The 19774-nt window shown below is 45.8% G+C and overlaps 1 protein-coding gene across 1 annotated transcript in view; it reads left to right on the top strand.

Annotated features, from left to right (window-relative positions):
• LOC126237475 (uncharacterized) overlaps nucleotides 1–3387 on the top strand; it is a 555798-nt gene extending 552411 nt beyond the window's left edge. The window contains exon 15 of the mRNA XM_049947618.1: nucleotides 1858–3387. Within this exon, the coding sequence (XP_049803575.1) occupies nucleotides 1858–2033 (176 nt within the window). The 3' untranslated portion in view covers nucleotides 2034–3387. The remainder of the gene's footprint in view (nucleotides 1–1857) is intronic.
• Nucleotides 3388–19774: the final 16387 nt, after the last annotated feature.

Here is a 19774-nt window from a genome sequence, read left to right as displayed (position 1 = left end):
GCCCGTTAACACCGACATTGGACTGTTGATAATTGGAAACATGTTGCCTGGTCGGACGAGTCTCATTTCAAATTGTATCGAGAGCAGATGGACGTGTACGGGTATGGGGACAAGCTCACAAATCCATGGGCCCTGAATGTCAGCAGGGGACTGTTCAAGCTGGTGGAGGCTCTGTAGTGGTGCAGAGCGTGTGCAGTTGAAGTAATATGGTACCCCTGATACGTGTAGATACGACTCTGGGAGGTGACACGTACGTAAGCATCCAGTCCACCTGCATCCATTTATGTCCATTGTGGATTCCGACGAACTTGGGCAGTTCTAGCAGGACAATGCGACGCCCCACATGTCCAGAATTGCTACAGAGTGCTTCCAGGAACACTCTTTTGGGTGTAAACGCTTCTGCTGGCCACCGAACTTCCCAGACATGAACATTATTGAACATACCTGGGATGCCTGCAACGTGCTGTTCAGAAGAAATCTCGACCCCCTCGTACTCTTAGGGATTGATGGACACCCCTGCAGGATTCATGGTATCATTTCCCTCCAACACTAATTCAGACATTAGTCGAGTCCACGCCACGTCGTGCTGCGACACTTCTGCGAGCTCAAAAAATGGCTCTGAGCGCTATGGGACTTAACATCTGAGGTCATCAGTCCCCTAGAACTTAGAACTACTTAAACCTAGCAGTGGTAGCACACTGGCCTCGCATTCGGGAGGATGACGGTTCAATCCCGCGTCCGGCCATCCTGATTTAGGTTTTCCGTGATTTCCCTAGCCCGCATCTCGTGGTCGTGCGGTAGCGTTCTCGCTTCCCACGCCCGGGTTCCCGGGTTCGATTCCCGGCGGGGTCAGGTATTTTCTCTGCCTCGTGATGGCTGGGTGTTGTGTGATGTCCTTAGGTTAGTTAGGTTTAAGTAGTTCTAAGTTCTAGGGGACTGATGACCTAAGATGTTAAGTCCCATAGTGCTCAGAGCCATTTGAACCATTTTGATTTCCCTAAATCTCTCCAGGCAAATGCTGGGATGGTTCCTTTCAAAGGGCACGGCCGACTTCCTTCCCTAATCCGATGAGACCGATGACCTCGCTGTCTGGTCTCTTCCCCCAAAACAACCCAACCCAAGTTAAACCTAACTAACCTAAGGACATCACACACATCCATGCCCGAGGCAGGATTCGAACCTGCGACCGTAGCGGTCACGCGGTTCCAGACTGAAGCGCCTAGAACCGCACTTCCACACCGGCCGCCTCTGCGAGCTGGCGGGGTCCTACACGATATTAGGCAGGCGTACCAGTTTGTTTGGCTCTTCAGTGTATTTTTGAATAGCGCTCATTTCTATGTGTTACTAATTTTATTTAACTACATTGTCGAAATATCTGAAGAAATTCACCGCTTCACTTTCAAGTTTTTCGTTTAGCATTTTGTCTTCATATTTTCTGTAACGTGTCTACATTTCGAGTTCTTCTAACAAATTCATGTGTGAGACTCTGCACAAATGGACCATAAGAAAACTGTAAGTACAAGTTCTTCCATATTTCGCCACTAACTACATATAAAAATCGATAAGTAACTAAAAATTTCACGTTTTTATGTATTTCAGTAAAATCAACAACAAAAAAATAGAACCTCACACCTCGAAAAAACTGCATAAAAATGGCATAGTAAAGAGAAAAACACGCTTTATAATGGGAATCATTTCCCGAAAAGCGGCTTGAAAATATGTGTAAAATAAAATCGCGACTAGTAGCAGAAAAGTTATTTGTTGGCAAATAGATTATGACTTGTCACTACGGAACATGATACCCATTTCCGTAAAATACGACTGATAACCTAGGTGTTTTGGCGCGGTTTGTTCCAGAGGACGACTGCCGCTTCCCGGACCAGGTGCGCGTGACTGTCCGCCACAGCGGGCTGGTATGTCCCGGTGATCGGCAACTGTCCGCCGCGCCTGGCGTCTCGCTTCCCGGGATACTCACACTCGCTCTGGCGGCGCTGCTGTCGCTGCTGCTGACGGCGGGGAGTCCCCGCACCTGACACACAGCGCCAGCGTTCAGCACTCGATGCCGGCGTCTACGAGGCACGGTTTCTGCGTCAGCGGCCTCGCACCTCTCAGGAATTTCTGCGGTTCCTCATCACTCAGTCGCTTTCACCCATACTCTTGTTAATTTATATTTGGTCGTGTTGGATGTTTTTTCTACTGCATAGTTATCATAGTTTTACATTGCTTTTCTTTTTTTTTTTTTTTTGCCTTTGAGAACGTATTCTTGGGGACAGCATTTACTGGGATATTTGTGCAACCGAAAGCTACCAAGGTACAGTTTACCACAGTGCATCTAGTGGGAGAGAGTTTCGAGAAGTGAACAGACTGTACGACAATTGTGTACAGTGTCATCAGGGGAGATATGGAGAAAATTTTTTATATCTCTGTGGAGAAGGAATCACTTATTACATTATATCCGTTGCCATTTATATAATGTTGCCATCGGTACAACTGTGGTCATATATTTACATCTCTGTATACCATAGATGCAGCAACCATAATTTGCATACTGTGTTGCTCACTGTTACAGAACTAAATACTTCACAAAATTTTCTCGAGTTTAGCTTGCCATGCTGACGACTGGCTCACGATACCGGACCGGCTCACCAGTGATATATGAAAGCCAAGGACGATATCCACACGAGTGAAGCCTTGGTCTGCAGTGCCTCACGTGTCTCTGCTTTACACCTTCCCTACACTCTGTCCTGCGGAACCAATACATGTAAAAAAATCAAATGAGATCTACTTTTTAAGCCTGGGCGGAATATAAAAAATTCTCTTGTTCTTGATGTGACGGTTTTATCGCAATTCCCCGAAGCTATGGAATTTTCCTGTAAATATTCATCGCATGTTTGTTTCCAGTTATGTTCCACTTTTATTTATTTGGATTCAGTTACGAGTCATTTTCAAGTGTACTTCGTGTTCTGGTTTCATAAAGTGACGCATGTTGATGCTACGGAAAGATTCAAAATATCAGTTTTTTCGAAGACGTTGTAGTTATTTCACACTGCGTTGCTAGCCTTGATCAGTCTTGTCATATGGTATATTGTAGCGACTCTGTTTAGCATACTGGTATACAAGAGTTCTGCCAACAAGTAGTGCAGTGCTGTCTACTTTCTACCCTCTCCCTACCTCCCTTCCCCTCTCTCTCCGTAGTGTTCTTATTTTATTTACCCAAGCTGCAGCTCCGTTATACAGTTTCCCAACATACTCAAAATTTCTACTTAATCGTATTGTTATTACAGCAAAAACTGGTGTTAAGTGTTTTACTCGTAACTCGTGTAAGAAGTAATGATTATCAAAGGCATTTCACTCTTAGCTTTAACAATTTGTCTGCCTTTAAGGTGTTATTACTGATATTGTATTGATCTATGTAATAATTATCAATAAATACACATGTTTAACGTCAGTCAAGAATATCTGCCATTTATTTTCATTTATTTCAGAATACGCATTCTCTATCAGTCAATCGTTTTTCAGAAAATGCATGTGGATACCTATCATCAAATGAACTGTTGTATCTGCAGTTGTAAGAGCTGTATACGAGACGTACGTTTTAAACTACAAACACAAAAACGTATAGTTGCATGAGTAAAATTTACATACTTTTATTTATAATGTTTAGCAGCCAAGCTGGCTACAGAAATTAAAAAAAGTACTTGTCTTTCTCTGTTGAATTAAGAATTGTTCGTCTAACTGAAGAATGTTCATGGTTCACCAATTCGTAGCCTCCTGTACACTCATGATTGTAGCGTAGGTATGGACTGGCTGTCACAGTGAGGCTTCAATGGCAGTCCTGCATCGTACGCCGTGTCTTCCAGCGCAGCTTCTCCACTTCCGCCTATTTTTAAGGAAGTGTGCATGAATACTACGTGGCCCAGTGACATTAATGTGACCACCACCTATACTCGATGTCAACGTGCTACGCCCACTCACAGAAACGGTGCAGTCGTTATCGTAATGCGGAAGAGGAGCGATTTATATGTCAACAGGACATGATTACTGGCTTTTACAGCACAGGTGGAAGCATGGGCGAAACTGCCCTATGCAAAACCTTCGCCAAGGCAACTTTGGTGCACCACGGACCACAGATGATAATCATGAACGACTTTTTCGGAGATGTGTACAGACGAAAAGGCGAGTAACTGTTGAGCAACTGACCGCCCAGATGAACCAAGCGGCTGCTGTTATGCCAGAGCCAAGGTAACCCCTGAGGGCCGGCAACCCACGTTACACCACAGAGGACGAGGTTGTCTCTATCCAAGGCGTACCAAAAGCACCACGGTAAACACTGGCTAATTACATACAAGATAATGGAAACAGATATTCCGAGCACTACTTCCTGTAGGGGGAGCTCAAGTCACGGCCTGCAGGAGGTATCAGTACGCCAAAACCTGATTGGCTGGAGACCGCTATTTAGGGGCTAGAACCAGCCCCGAAGTTCAGTTCACTCTGGATGCTCATCTCGTGTACTTCGAGCGCTGAAGATTACGCCTTCGTCTCAGAATTGGACTTTTATTAGTGTGTATGTGCTACCACGAACCTTTGTGGAAAATTAGAAGTGAACTTTTGTTAGCCTCAATTAGGAGATTTTTACAGGCATCGTTATTGTTTGTTAGATTATGTTTGTTGTTCACTCATCAACATTGTGAACTTACCTCAATAAAAGTTGTGTTTGTGAAAAATTGCGAACTGTCAGTCACAACAGCTACCAACAGTGTTGCCTCAACGACCATTGCTATGTGTGGGTCTCTGCAGCAGGAACCTGGTTGATGCACCCAAGCTGACTGCTGTTCGTGGGCGACAAAGGCTGAAATTTAGACGCCAGTAACGCAGCCGGACGTCCACCGGGTGGCGACAGGTGGCTTATACAGATGAATCACGTTTTTTGCTCCATCGGACAGATGGCCGTTGGCGTGTACAGCGTGAAACTTCTGAAAGCAAAAACGGCCTTCAACAATCATCGGAAGAGTCCAGGCCAGAGGGCACTCACTGCGTGATCTTTTCATTCTGGAAGGGGCAATGGATCAACACGACAATGCACCTACCCTTGGGAACCATGTCCACCCCTACATGCAGTTTGTTGTTCCTCAGCACGAAGGCATCTACCAGCAGGACAACGAGACACGTCAGACTGCTCACAGTATACGTGCGCGATTCAAAGAGCACCAGCATATGTTTACCACACTCCCCTGGCCACCAAACTCCCCAATCGAGAATCCGTGGGATCACGTCCATTGGACTGTTAGCGCAGTGGATCCTCACCCGAGAAACATAGCGCAGGTGCCCACGGCGCTGGAATAGGCACGACTCCACAGCCTTGTTGGTACTTTCCAGAACCTCGTTCACTCTTCCTGCACGTCTTGCAACAGTCTGCACTGCAAAAGGTGGTTATTCAGTCTTTTAACAGGTGTCAAACGAATGTGACTGCACAGTGTAGAGATCTCTGTTATTAGTGGCGACCTCTGTTTGTATAAGTAGCGCCAGCTGTCTATTTGCGGCGAGTGAACGGCGAGTGAGGGCTGTTAGACCGAGCCAAGCGCTCCCTGGTGGGCGTTCTGGAGTACCATAAACGGTTGACTTCGAAGCGGTGCCACTGCAGCATCGTAGTTTCTGCCAATCCCACAGTTTGTTCTTACAACCTTTGTTTTGTTTGTTGTGGTCTTCAGTCCTGAGACTGGTTTGATGCAGCTCTCCACGCTACTCTATCCTGTGCAAGCTTCTTCATCTCCCAGTACTTACTGCAATCTACATCCTTCTGAATCTGTTTAGTGTATTCATCTCTTGGTCGCCCTCTACGATTTTTACCCTCCACGCTGCCTTCCAATGCTAAATTTGTGATCCCTTGATGCCTCAGAACATGTCCTACCAACCGGTCCCTTCTTCTTGTCAAGTTGTGCCACAAACTCCTCTTCTCCCCAATTCTATTCAATACCTCCTCATTAGTTATGTGATCTACCCATCTAATCTTCATCATTCTTCTGTAGTACTACATTTCGAAAGCTTCTATTCTCTTCTTTTCCAAACTATTTATCGTCCATGTTTCACTTCCATACATGGCTACGCTCCATACAAATACTTTCAGAAACTACTTCCTGACACTTAAATCTATACTCGATGTTAACAAAATTCTTCAGAAACGCTATCCTTGCCATTGCCAGTCTACATTTTATATCCTCTCTACTTCGACCATCATCAGTTACTTTGCTCCCCAAATAGCAAAACTCCTTCACTACTTTAAGTGTCTCATTTCCTAATCTAATTCCCTCAGCATCACCCGACTTAATTTGACCACATTCCATTATCCTCGTTTTGCTTTTGTTGATGTTCATCTTATATCCTCCTTTCAAGACACTGTCCATTCCGTTCAACTGCTCTACTACAACCTTACAGTGCAGATAATCACTGAAATGGAAATGAGCGTTTGGCGTCATTGGCCGGGTGGCCCCTTACGGGGTAGGTCCGGCCGCCTTGGTGCAGATATTATTACGTTCGACGCCACATTGGGTGACCTGCGCGCCGGATGGGGATGGTTGGTTGGTTGGTTGGTTTTGGGGAAGGAGACCAGACAGCGTGGTCATCGGTCTCATCGGAGTAGGGAAGGATGGGGAAGGAAGTCGGCCGTGCCCTTTCAGAGGAACCATCCCGGCATTTGCCTGGAGTGATTTAGGGAAATCACGGAAAACCTAAATCAGGATGGCCGGACGCGGGATTGAACCGTCGTCCTCCCGAATGCGAGTCCAGTGTCTTACCACTGCGCCACCTCGCTCGGTCCCGGATGGGGATGAAATGATGATGAAGACAACACAACACCCAGTCCCTGAGCGGAGAAAATGCTCGACACAGCCGGGAATCGAACCCGAGCCCCTTAGGATGGCAGTCCGTCACGCTGACCACTCAGCTATCGGGGCGGACAGATAATCGCTTGTAATCTTTTAGTATCCACGCAGTTTCCTCCGAACACTATGAAATATCCCACTGTAACGCAATAACAATACAAATGTAAACACATATATTTTCTTCCTTCTGTGATCCATATTATTAGTATCAAATACGCAAACAAAATTATATTTTTCATAAATGTTATTATAGCTTTAACTACAACAGATAATGTCACGATAGAGGTCTGCGATCTAGTTGCACTTAATTAATGAATTGACGAAGCCACTCCTTTAATTTTCCACATCAAGTGTTATATTTCACTTCCGTAATCTGCCATAAACAGATTCTAGATTGGTCAAATAATCTGAGCAAGATATCTCGTCACATATTGTACAACATAATATCATTGTTTGAATAGGATTGGGGAGAAGAGAAGTTTGTGGCACAACTTGACTAGAAGAAGGGACCGGTTGGTAGGACATGTTCTGAGGCATCTAGGGATCACCAATTTAGTATTGAAGGGCAGCGTGGAGGGTAAAAATCGTAGAGGGAGACCAAGAGATGGATACACTAAGCAGATTCAGAAGGATGTAGGCTGCAGTAGGTACTGGGAGATGAAGAAGCTTGCACAGGATAGAGTAGCATGGAGAGCTGCATCAAACCAGTCTCAGGACTGAAGACAACAACAACACTACATTGTCAAATTTTGTACAAGAAAAAAATAAATGCCTCTAATAACAAGATAAAAACTATATGGAACATAGTAAAAAGTGAAACAAGAAAAACTAATCAGGCAAATGAGGAAATTATGTTAAATGTAAATAATGAGTTGCTTAGAGGTACCTACAAAATTGCAGACACTTTCAACAACTTTTTCCTTTCAGTAGCAGACAACTTGGGTATGCATAGTTCCTCAGAAAACAGCTAAAAATATTTAAAAATGCATTTCCTCATAAGTTTGACAACATTCAGCTATATCCTACCACACCGAAAGAGATTTCTAATATTAATAGCTCTCCTGAAAACAAATGTTCCAGTCGTTATGATGAAATCAGCACTACCATAATTAGATGTTGCTCCTCAGAACTTTGCGACATACTGAATTACTTATGTAATGAATCCCTCCACTGAGGTAGTTTTCCAGATAGGGTTAAATATGCTATTGTCAAACATTACAAAAAAAAGGAAACAACTCATCAGTAGAAAACTTCCGTCCCATTTCATTATTGGCAATATATTGAAAAGTGTTTGAAAGGGTTATGTACAGTAGACTTTATCAACATTTTCTCAAATATTCTCATTCGCAATCAGTTTGGATTTCGGAAGGGACTGACAACAGATCAAGCTATTATTCACTTTTACAGATGATATATTAGAATCAATACATCAAAAGTTATTACCACTTGGAATATTCTGTGATCTTGCTAAAGCTTTTGACTGTGTTAAGCATGATACCCTTATACAAAAGCTAAAACATTATGGGATAACAGGAGTAGCAGGCTCATGGTTCTCAACCTATCTTTTTAATAGAAAATAGTGTGTGTCTGTATCAGGCTTACCATATAACAATAGTCATTCAAAATATGAAACCATCAGACAAGGGGTGCGCCAGGGCTCTATTTTAGGTCCCTTGTTGTTCCTATTATATGTTAATGACCTTCCATATGCAGTGACACAAAATGAAAGTTTTGTCTTATTTGCAGATGGTATAAAAAACAGTACCCATGGTCTCAGTGAGCAATTGGCTAATGAAATATTTGTAAGTATCAATGGGTGGTTCACAATATATGGGTTGTCACTGAATTTTAACAAGACTCAGTACATACAGTTTAGTACCTGACAAAGAATATCTGACCCTATAAGTATAATGTATTCAAACAATGAAATTAAAGCTGTAGACAGTGTCAAATTTTTAGGGCTACAAATTGACCACAACCAAAAGAACTCACACTCTAGACTTAATGAAACGCCTTAGTTCAGCTACATTTGCAGTACGCATGATAGCAGAAATAGGTGATTTAAAAATGAAGAAGTTAATTTATTCGGCCTACTTCCATTCACTAATGAGTTATGGAATCATCTTTTGAGAAAACTCCTCTCACCAAGAGAACATTTTCAAAATTCAGAAACGAGTCACTGGAATTATATCTGGTGTCAGTCCTAGTTCATCATGCAGAGACCTCTTTAAGAAACTTGATATTCTAACTACTGCTTCTCAGTACGTATAATCATCGATGTCCTTTGTCATTTACAACACGCCTCTTTTTACAGAAAATAGTGCAAAACATGATTATAATACCAGAACCAAAACAATCTGTATAAGGACTATAAAAGCTTAACATTGGTACAAAAAGGAGTCAAATACACGGGTACTCATATATTCAATAATTTACAAGAGCATATCAAAGGTCTTGTAAGGGATAAAGGTCGGTTTCAGAGTGAATTAAAGAGTTTCCTGTTGGCCAACTCCTTCTACTCCATCGATGAATATCTTCACAAGGATTATAGCTCATAACTCTGTCAGCATTAGAATTGTACAATACTCATGTATATGAGTAAAAAAAAAAAAATGACCTTTGACTCTTTCCACATCCCAGGGACTCCTCTCCAAGGGATCCATGGAAAACGACAAATGTAATGTAAGTGCTATTAACATACAACTGCGAGTACTTACTGTAAAATGTGACTAGACATATTGATTTATTTGTACAACCTGATGAAAGAAGTCTGCCGAAACGCGTTAAAATGTGCGGAAAAATTAAGTGATAGTTGTTTCATTGTCTAATACAACTCTGTCCTCTCAGCCGGTAATAATGTGAAGTGAACATAGGTTAACAGTCGTCTTGTGTAGAACCATGAACACCTAAAATAGATACAGCTGTTGTGTTGTAGAAACAGCGCCACTGTCGCCATAGTGAATACAATAGCTCGGCGTGCCACACGGCTGGGATCTCGCCAGGCTGGCCGCTACGCTCGCGCCAGAAGTCGCAGAAACTTTTAGGCATGTCAGTTGGCACTGACGCTACAGCCTCTGCTACCAACATTGTCTCACTTACCACATACCGCTCCCACGGCGCGTGGATGTGAAAGCGAGCTATACCTACTTTATGTAAATGTTCGTGCGTTTGCGGGCATATTTTTTTATTTTTTTACATTCTGAAACGTGTTTGGCGACTTATTTACAGATCCTACTACTAAGAAACAGGCATTAAGTGGAAGAAAGGAAACCTTCGACTTTACACTGTTTACCTTCAGGAGACTCTGAAGTAAATGACAGGCCACTGTAGGTGTTTATACAGGGTGTTTCAAAAATGACCGGTATATTTGAAACGGCAATACAAACTAAACGAGCAGCGATAGAAATACACCGTTTGTTGCAATATGCTTGGGACAACATAACATTTTCAGGCAGACAAACTTTCGAAATTACAGTAGTTACAATCGCCGTCATCAATCCTGTGCACTATATCGTTAGCGAATGTCTCTCGTGCAGCAATGGTAGCGGCGCTGAGGGGTTGCCGCGTTTGAATTTTGTATGGATAGAGGTGTAAACTCTGGCGCATGAGACGATACGTGGACGTTGGCGTCATTTGGACCGCAGCTGCAACACGGCGAACGGAAACCCGAGGCCGCTGTTGGATCACCTGCTGCACTAGCTGCGCGTTGCCCTCTGTGGTTGCCGTACGCGGTCGCCCTACCTTTCCAGCACGTTCATCCGTCACGTTCCCAGTCCGTTGAAATTTTGCAAACAGATCCTTTATTGTATCGCTTTTCGGTCCTTTGGTTACATTAAACCTCCGTTGAAAACTTCGTCTTGTTGCAACAACACCGTGTCCTAGGCGGTGGAATTCCAACACCAGAAAAATCCTCTCTTCTAAGGAATAAACCATGTTGTCTACAGCACACTTGCACGTTGTGAACAGCACACGCTTACAGCACAAAGACGACGTACAGAATGGCGCACCCACAGACTGCGTTGTCTTCTATATCTTTCATATCACTTGCAGCGCCATCTGTTGTTGAAAATTGTAAGTACTGTAATTTCGAAAGTTTGTCCGCCTGAAAATGTACTGTTGTCCCAAGCATATTGTAACAAACGGTGTATTTCTATCGCTGCTCGTTTAGTTTTTATTGCCGTTTCAAATATACCGGTCATTTTTGAAACACCCTGTATGTATTTCATTTAAGCCCACGATCAGTTTTAGCCGTCAGAGTCAGGCCTTTATCTGATGGCTTTGAAACTATGATTGTTAATGTATAATATTATAAAAATAGCAATATTTTACGTAAGAGGACACGAAAAACGAAGTTTACACATATAGGGGAGAGCCAGGCAAAGTGGTCATGGCGGGCAAACTGCGGTGCCAGAAGCTGTGAGGTGCCGGCATCGCATGCGAAATTCCTCAAATTATTCTCCCTGGAGTGCCCAGTCACCCCGTGAAGTCTCTCTGCTGTGCCACTCCTCGGTATTATAATAATTTTTGTGGATTTTAGCTATCCTGATGTAAGGTAAGAAGTCACTTCGTGTATTTATTATTGAGAAGAAATGTCACATATGTCTTTTTAGTGAAATTGTGTTGAAAGCGTTATATCCTGACTCCATAATCCTTTAGATACGCAAAATTCGGTCACGCCTTTAGAGGATGCACAGCTTTTGTGTAAATGCATCAATGTGGGCCAAGTGGCCAACTCCCCGGTGGCTTCTGGCCACATTGGATAGCGAGAAAGCATAAAAGCAACAGCCGAAAGAAGAAAAAAATTCAAATGGCTCTGAGGACTATGGGACTTAACTTCTGGGGTCATCAGTCCCCTAGAACTTAGAACTACTTAAACCTAACTAACCTAAGGACATCACACACATCCATGCTGGTGGCAGAATTTGAACCTGCGACCGTAGCGGTCGCGCGGTTGCACACTGTAGCGCCTAGAACAGCTCGGTCACTCCGCCCGACTCCGAAAGAAGAGCTCCGCGGCGATACTCACAGAAAATCCCTGTAAGAGTGATGTAAAAGCGACAAATAAGAAACAGATGAAAATAGTAAAACGAAGGAAAAACGAGAAGCAGCCGAAGAGAAGAAAGGCAGTAAAGAGAACGTTTCGAATATCAGGAACACCAACCCTAGAAGAACTCCTTTTGATGACAACAACGAAAACGCAGAGTTACGTAGTGCGAAGAAAAATTTTCGAATTCAGGGCCAGAAGGGCAGTGGATTAAGTGGCAGCTGTGCTCCATTTGGGCTCACGAACTCTGTGCAGGAGTTGAGGTACAGAAGTTGAATTTTGTTCGTGAAAAGTGTACTTCGAAGCAAAATGGACAAAGAGGCCTTTTTCCCACTTTCTGTAAACTGCATTGTTTAAAGTACTTAATTTGAACCTAAGGTGATAAACTGTCCTATATTATATTCCAGTAGTTGTAGATTATAATAACTGATTTCTATGCAATTCCATCTGTAGTTCCTAGGCTTAAGAATAGGAATACCTTAGCCTGGCCACGTTGTCCGGCTCTCCCCTACAGTATAACTGCAGAAAGAATATACACTCCTGGAAATGGAAAAAAGAACACATTGACGGCGGTGTGTCAGACCCACCATACTTGCTCCGGACACTGCGAGAGGGCTGTACAAGCAATGATCACACGCACGGCACAGCGGACACACCAGGAACCGTGGTGTTGGCCGTCGAATGGCGCTAGCTGCGCAGCATTTGTGCACCGCCGCCGTCAGTGTCAGCCAGTTTGCCGTGGCATACGGAGCTCCATCGCAGTCTTTAACACTGGTAGCATGCCGCGACAGCGTGGACGTGAACCGTATGTGCAGTTGACGGACTTTGAGCGAGGGCGTATAGTGGGCATGCGGGAGGCCGGGTGGACGTACCGCCGAATTGCTCAACACGTGGGGCGTGAGGTCTCCACAGTACATCGATGTTGTCGCCAGTGGTCGGCGGAAGGTGCACGTGCCCGTCGACCTGGGACCGGACCGCAGCGACGCACGGATGCACGCCAAGACCGTAGGATCCTACGCAGTGCCGTAGGGGACCGCACCGCCACTTCCCAGCAAATTAGGGACACTGTTGCTCCTGGGGTATCGGCGAGGACCATTCGCAACCGTCTACATGAAGCTGGGCTACGGTCCCGTACACCGTTAGGCCGTCTTCCGCTCACGCCCCAACATCGTGCAGCCCGCCTCCAGTGGTGTCGCGACAGGCGTGAATGGAGGGACGAATGGAGACGTGTCGTCTTCAGCGATGAGAGTCGCCTCTGCCTTGGTGCCAATGATGGTCGTATGCGTGTTTGGCGCCGTGCAGGTGAGCGCCACAATCAGGACTGCATACGACCGAGGCACACAGGGCCAACACCCGGCATCATGGTGTGGGGAGCGATGTCCTACACTGGCCGTACACCTCTGGTGGTCGTCGAGGGGACACTGAATAGTGCACGGTACATCCAAACCGTCATCGAACCCATCGTTCTACCATTCCTAGACCGGCAAGGGAACTTGCTGTTCCAACAGGACAATGCACGTCCGCATGTATCCCGTGCCACCCAACGTGCTCTAGAAGGTGTAAGTCAACTACCCTGGCCAGCAAGATCTCCGGATCTGTCCCCCATTGAGCATGTTTGGGACTGGATGAAGCGTCGTCTCACGCGGTCTGCACGTCCAGCACGAACGCTGGTCCAACTGAGGCGCCAGGTGGAAATGGCATGGCAAGCCGTTCCACAGGACTACATCCAGCATCTCTACGATCGTCTCCATGGGAGAATAGCAGCCTGAATTGCTGCGAAAGGTGGATATACACTGTACTAGTGCCGACATTGTGCATGCTCTGTTGCCTGTGTCTATGTGCCTGTGGTTCTGTCAGTGTGATCATGTGATTCTCTGACCCCAGGAATGTGTCAATAAAGTTTCCCCTTCCTGGGACAATGAATTCACGGTGTTCTTATTTCAATTTCCAGGAGTGTATATATTACATTGTGCTTACTTCAGAATAGAAATCATCAGCAATGGCCGCTGAAGACTTCCGGCATAAGAAGTCACCCCCGCTCTGCCAACGGCCTTGTCGAACACGGCGGAGAGTGGACGAAGTTTCAGGGCACACTCTGGCCCTTGGGGTGGGAAACTGCCCCTAAAAGGCGGAAGAATAAGCAATGACCAATGGCATGACGACTCAAAAGGTAATAGAAGGCACTGCATTAAACACAAATAATGGGTATCCAGGACATGCAAAATGTAATTGAAAAAGCCTCATGATGACATCGGCATCAGCAAAAGATTTCGGATTAGTCCCCTATTCAGATCTCCTGGAAGGGACTGCCAAGGGGGAGGCGAACACGAGAAAAAGATAGAATAACCAACGAAGGGATAATATTCTACGAGTCAGTGCATTGAATATCAGAAGTTTTAACTTAGTAGGAAAGCTGGAAAATCTGAAAAGGGAAATGCGAAGGCTCAGTCTACAAACAGTGCGAGCTAGTGGAGTGAACTGGAAAGAAGATAAGGATTTCTAATCAGACAAATATAGGATAATATCATCAACAGTAGAGAATGATATAACGGGACCAACGCCAACAACGAAAGTTCGGGCATAGATGCAGATGTCGCAAGGAAAAGATTAAGAGATAGTAAGGCAGAGGAGAGTGCTCATACATGGAAAGAGTACAGTGAAGGCCTCTGTGATGCGGAAGACTTGGCTGATGACGTGATACAAGAAGAGACACGAGTCGATGTAGTACAGATAGGAGATCCAGTGCTAGAAACAGAATTTGAAAGAGCTTTGGAAGATTTAAGATCAAATAAGGCGGAAGGAATATACACTACTGGCCATTAAAATTGCTACTCCAAGAAGACATGCAGATGATAAACGGGTATTCATTGGACAAATATATTATGCTAGAACTGACATGTGATTACATTTTCACGCAGTTTCGGTGTATAGAACCTGAGAAATCAGTACCCAGAACAACCACCTCTGGCCATAATAACTGCCTTGATAGGGCTAGGCATTGAGTCAGAGCTTGGATGGCGCGTACAGGTACAGCTGCCCATGCAGCTTCAACACGATACCACAGTTCACCAAGAGTAGTGACTGGCGTATTGTGACGAGCCAGTTGCTCGGCCACCATTGACCAGACGTTTTCAATTGGTGAGAGATCTGGAGAATGTGCTGGCCAGGGCAGCAGTCGAACATTTTCTGCATCCAGAAAGGCCCGTACAGCACCTGAAACATGCGGTCGTGCGTTATCCTGCTGAAATGTAGGGTTTCGCAGGGATCGAATGAAGGGTAGAGCCACGGGTTGTAACACATCTGAAATGTAACGTCCACTGTTCAAAGTGCCGTCAATGCGAACAAGAGGTGACCGAGACGTGTACTTTGGTACATGCACAATAATCGCAATGTTTATATTGTCCGAGATAATGAGGCAAGTTCATGTTTTTTAAATGGCACGCTATATTTTTTTTTACCATCATTCGAACGCTCATGAAAAGACGCGTATAGTGATGTAACGCATGTTGCTATTGTGATTCAAACTTCGCTTAAAAGACGCTGGGAAATATTGTAGGATTGAAGGTCGAGGCCGTCGAAAAAGGCTGCAGACTGTAAACACGCCTCGCGCGACGGGCAGGCCGAGTTGCCGTGCTCTGTCCAGCATGCACGGCCTACGCTACGTAGGTACATCCTCATTTCCCAGAGTGTTTTAAGCAAAGTTTGAATCACAATAGCAGCATGCGGTATATCACTAAACGCGTCTTATCATGAGCGTTCGAATGATGGTAAAAGAAGTATAGCGTGCCATTTAAAAAACATGAACTTGCCTCATTATCTCGGTCAATATAAACATTGTGATTATTGTGCATGTACCAAAGTATGTGCCCCATAGTCGGCTTTGATTCGCCGAACACCACTTGTCGATACGTGCAATCGCACCCGGAATAAAGGGGGTGTTACGTCTTACGCGACTCACCCTGTATATAATCACAAACACAGGTAACACACAAAGCAACACGTCCTAAATTCACAAGTAGCGAAGTATTTAAAACTTGAAGAGAGTCTTTAAAATGCGACACAGCGGCCACAGCTGAATGAGCCAACAACTTTACAGTATCATGCTTGCAACAATTTTCCAACAGCACAGGAATTTTACATGCCAGAAACTATGAAGTATGGGTTAACAGTTACTATAACATAATCGTAACACCACTCGCCAGTCACTCGGGTCAGAATTACAAAGCAACCTTTGGTAAAAGGCACGACTTCCCTACGTGAAAGACAGCGGAAAGTACATTTTTTGATGTTAAATACAGCTTAGATTACAATGCGCTCTTAGTGAACTCTTAGTAATCCACTATGTGACAGATTGGAAACCAGAATGATATAGACTGGCAGGCTCCCTACAAGAAGTGAATAGCGTCTTGGATGAACTTAGTAAAGTCAGATGCTCTCCACTCCAACACAGACGCACTCGGCTCGAAGTAAGCTGGTCGACTGCCGTACTAGGATTCACAGAGTGATCTAGTGCTATTTTGAATATACGGCCCAACAGCCGTGCCGGCTAAACAACGGCTCCCCTCCCCCCCCCCCCCCCCCCCCACGGCACACCACTGTACAGGTAAATGCGTCCGCTATGCCCCTGGCTAGCAATCCCACTCGAGGAACTCACGCCGCTTGAGGGGAGACTAGAACCTGTTGCTTACTGCCGGCTAACAGCTACAACTCCACGCTGCACTGCCCTCCCCTGCACTAGGCTACACTTGGGGAGACAGGTCAGGGTGCTTGCCGAGAACACTGCGCTCACACTGCGTGCAGACCATAGCACCGCATTACACGAATGCGTGGTGACTGTTCTTTCGGACTTGTCCCGATGCAGCTGACAACTTCCTTTCCTTATGTGGATATGTCCGAAAGAACAGACACCATATCCACATAAGTATATACACTCCTGGAAATAGAAATAAGAACACCGTGAATTCATTGTCCCAGGAAGGGGAAACTTTATTGACACATTCCTGGGGTCAGACACATCACATGATCACACTGACAGAACCACAGGCACATAGACACAGGCAACAGAGCATGCACAATGTCGGCACTAGTACAGTGTATATCCACCTTTCGCAGCAATGCAGGCTGCTATTCTCCCATGGAGACGATCGTAGAGATGCTGGATGTAGTCCTGTGGAACGGCTTGCCATGCCATTTCCACCTGGCGCCTCAGTTGGACCAGCGTTCGTGCTGGACGTGCAGACCGCGTGCGACGACGCTTCATCCAGTCCCAAACATGCTCAATGGGGGACAGATCCGGAGATCTTGCTGGCCAGGGTAGTTGACTTACACCTTCTAGAGCACGTTGGGCGGCACGGGATACATGCGGACGTGCATTGTCCTGTTGGAACAGCAAGTTCCCTTGCCGGTCTAGGAATGGTAGAACGATGGGTTCGATGACGGTTTGGATGTACCGTGCACTATTCAGTGTCCCCTCGACCATCACCAGTGGTGTACGGCCAGTGTAGGAGATCGCTCCCCACACCATGATGCCGGGTGTTGGCCCTGTGTGCCTCGGTCGTATGCAGTCCTGATTGTGGCGCTCACCTGCACGGCGCCAAACACGCATACGACCATCATTGGCACCAAGGCAGAAGCGACTGTCATCGCTGAAGACGACACGTCTCCATTCGTCCCTCCATTCACGCCTGTCGCGACACCACTGGAGGCGGGCTGCACGATGTTGGGGTGTGAGCGGAAGACGGCCTAACGGTGTGCGGGACCGTAGCCCAGCTTCATGTAGACGGTTGCGAATGGTCCTCGCCGATACCCCAGGAGCAACAGTGTCCCTAATTTGCTGGGAAGTGGCGGTGCGGTCCCCTACGGCACTGCGTAGGATCCTACGGTCTTGGCGTGCATCCGTGCGTCGCTGCGGTCCGGTGCCAGGTCGACGGGCACGTGCACCTTCCGCCGACCACTGGCGACAACATCGATGTACTGTGGAGACCTCACGCCCCACGTGTTGAGCAATTCGGCGGTACGTCCACTCGGCCTCCCGCATGCCCACTATACGCCCTCGCTCAAAGTCCGTCAACTGCACATACGGTTCACGTCCACGCTGTCGCGGCATGCTACCAGTGTTAAAGACTGCGATGGAGCTCCGTATGCCACGGCAAACTGGCTGACACTGACGGCGGCGGTGCACAAATGCTGCGCAGCTAGCGCCATTCGACGGCCAACACCGCGGTTCCTGGTGTGTCCGCTGTGCCGTGCTTGTACAGCCCTCTCGCAGTGTCCGGAGCAAGTATGGTGGGTCTGACACATCGGTGTCAATGTGTTATTTTTTCCATTTCCAGGAGTGTAATTCTGGCAATACCGGTGCCGCGCGGGATTAGCCGAGCGGTCATGGACTGTGCGGCTGGTCCCGGCGGAGGTTCGAGTCCTCCCTCGGGCATGGGTGTGTGTGTTTGTCCTTAGGATAATCTAGGTTAAGCAGTGTCTAAGCTTAGGGACTGATGACCTTAGCAGTTATGTCCCATAAGATTTCACACACATTTGAACATTTGAGCAATACCGGCCATGACCTTCTTCTGTGCGGATGCACACATATTACCCGAAGTCTTACGGGACTTGGTAAGAATGTCTTCCATGAGTAATGAGTGTGTTGGGTAGTGACACTACGAATGTAGTGTGTGGACATATAAGGCGAGAATGTGGGTCTCGCAGGAAGCGTGCGCGAGATACTCCCTGCAGGCGCACTATCCTCTGTGCTCTCGGTGGCTCAGATGGCTAGAGCGTCTGCCCTGTAAGCAGCAGATCCCGGGTTCGAGTCCCATTCGGAGCACACATTTTCATCTGTCCCCGTTGATATATATCAACGCCCGTTAGCAGCTGAAGGTATTAATACATAATTCTAACTTCCTTTCCTTTCCTTTCTCCCTCTCTTCACCTTCAATTTACATACAACTTAGTATTACAACCTGTTATGGTTGCAAGAGCACTGTCGCCAAAGAGCACTACCTGCGCATGCGAATCTCTCTATCCACACATCTTCCGCTTGCCACCTGGTGACAGCCACCGAAGGCTCCACCTATTGACCAAGCGCAAAGTTTACTCACTGGCCACAAACATGATCAATAAATCGTGCGCCACGGCTCAGAAAGAAGAAGGGGGAAAGGTAAGAGGAAGAGAGGTAAAAGGACGAAACGAAAAATAGGGTAATGAAGAAGAAGGAATGGGGAACACACCTCTTATTTGGATATTAAGTCAGTCCTACACACGAGGGTTGTCCAGAAACTAATGTACCGCACTTTCTTTCTTCAACAATTCTGTACTGAACATAACGAGGTGGCAGGGGTAAAATACAGGGAGCGAAAGGCTATTTACAATTTGTACAGAAACCAGATGGCAGTTATAAGAGTCGAGGGGGCATGAAAGGGAAGCAGTGGTTGGGAAAGGAGTGAGACAGGGTTGTAGCCTCTCCCCGATGTTATTCAATCTGTATATTGAGCAAGCAGTAAAGGAAACAAAAGAAAAATTCGGAGTAGGTATTAAAATTCATGGAGAAGAAGTAAAAACTTTCAGGTTCGCCGATGACATTGTAATTCTGTCAGAGACAGCAAAGGACTTGGAAGAGCAGTTGAACGGAATGGACAGTGTCTTGAAAGGAGGATATAAGATGAACATCAACAAAAGCAAAACGAGGATAATGGAATGTAGTCAAATTAAATCGGGTGATGGTGAGGGGATTAGAGTAGGAAATGAGACACTTAAAGTAGTAAAGGAGTTTTGCTATTTAGGGAGCAAAATAACTGATGATGGTCGAAGTAGAGAGGATATAAAATGTAGACTGGCAATGGCAAGGAAAGCGTTTCTG

The sequence above is a fragment of the Schistocerca nitens genome, chromosome 2 (genome assembly GCF_023898315.1).
Source record: "Schistocerca nitens isolate TAMUIC-IGC-003100 chromosome 2, iqSchNite1.1, whole genome shotgun sequence".
In the NCBI taxonomy this organism is placed as follows: domain Eukaryota; kingdom Metazoa; phylum Arthropoda; class Insecta; order Orthoptera; family Acrididae; genus Schistocerca; species Schistocerca nitens.
Note: the sequence above shows the minus strand (reverse complement) of the source record. Positions and strands in the feature narration are given on the sequence as shown.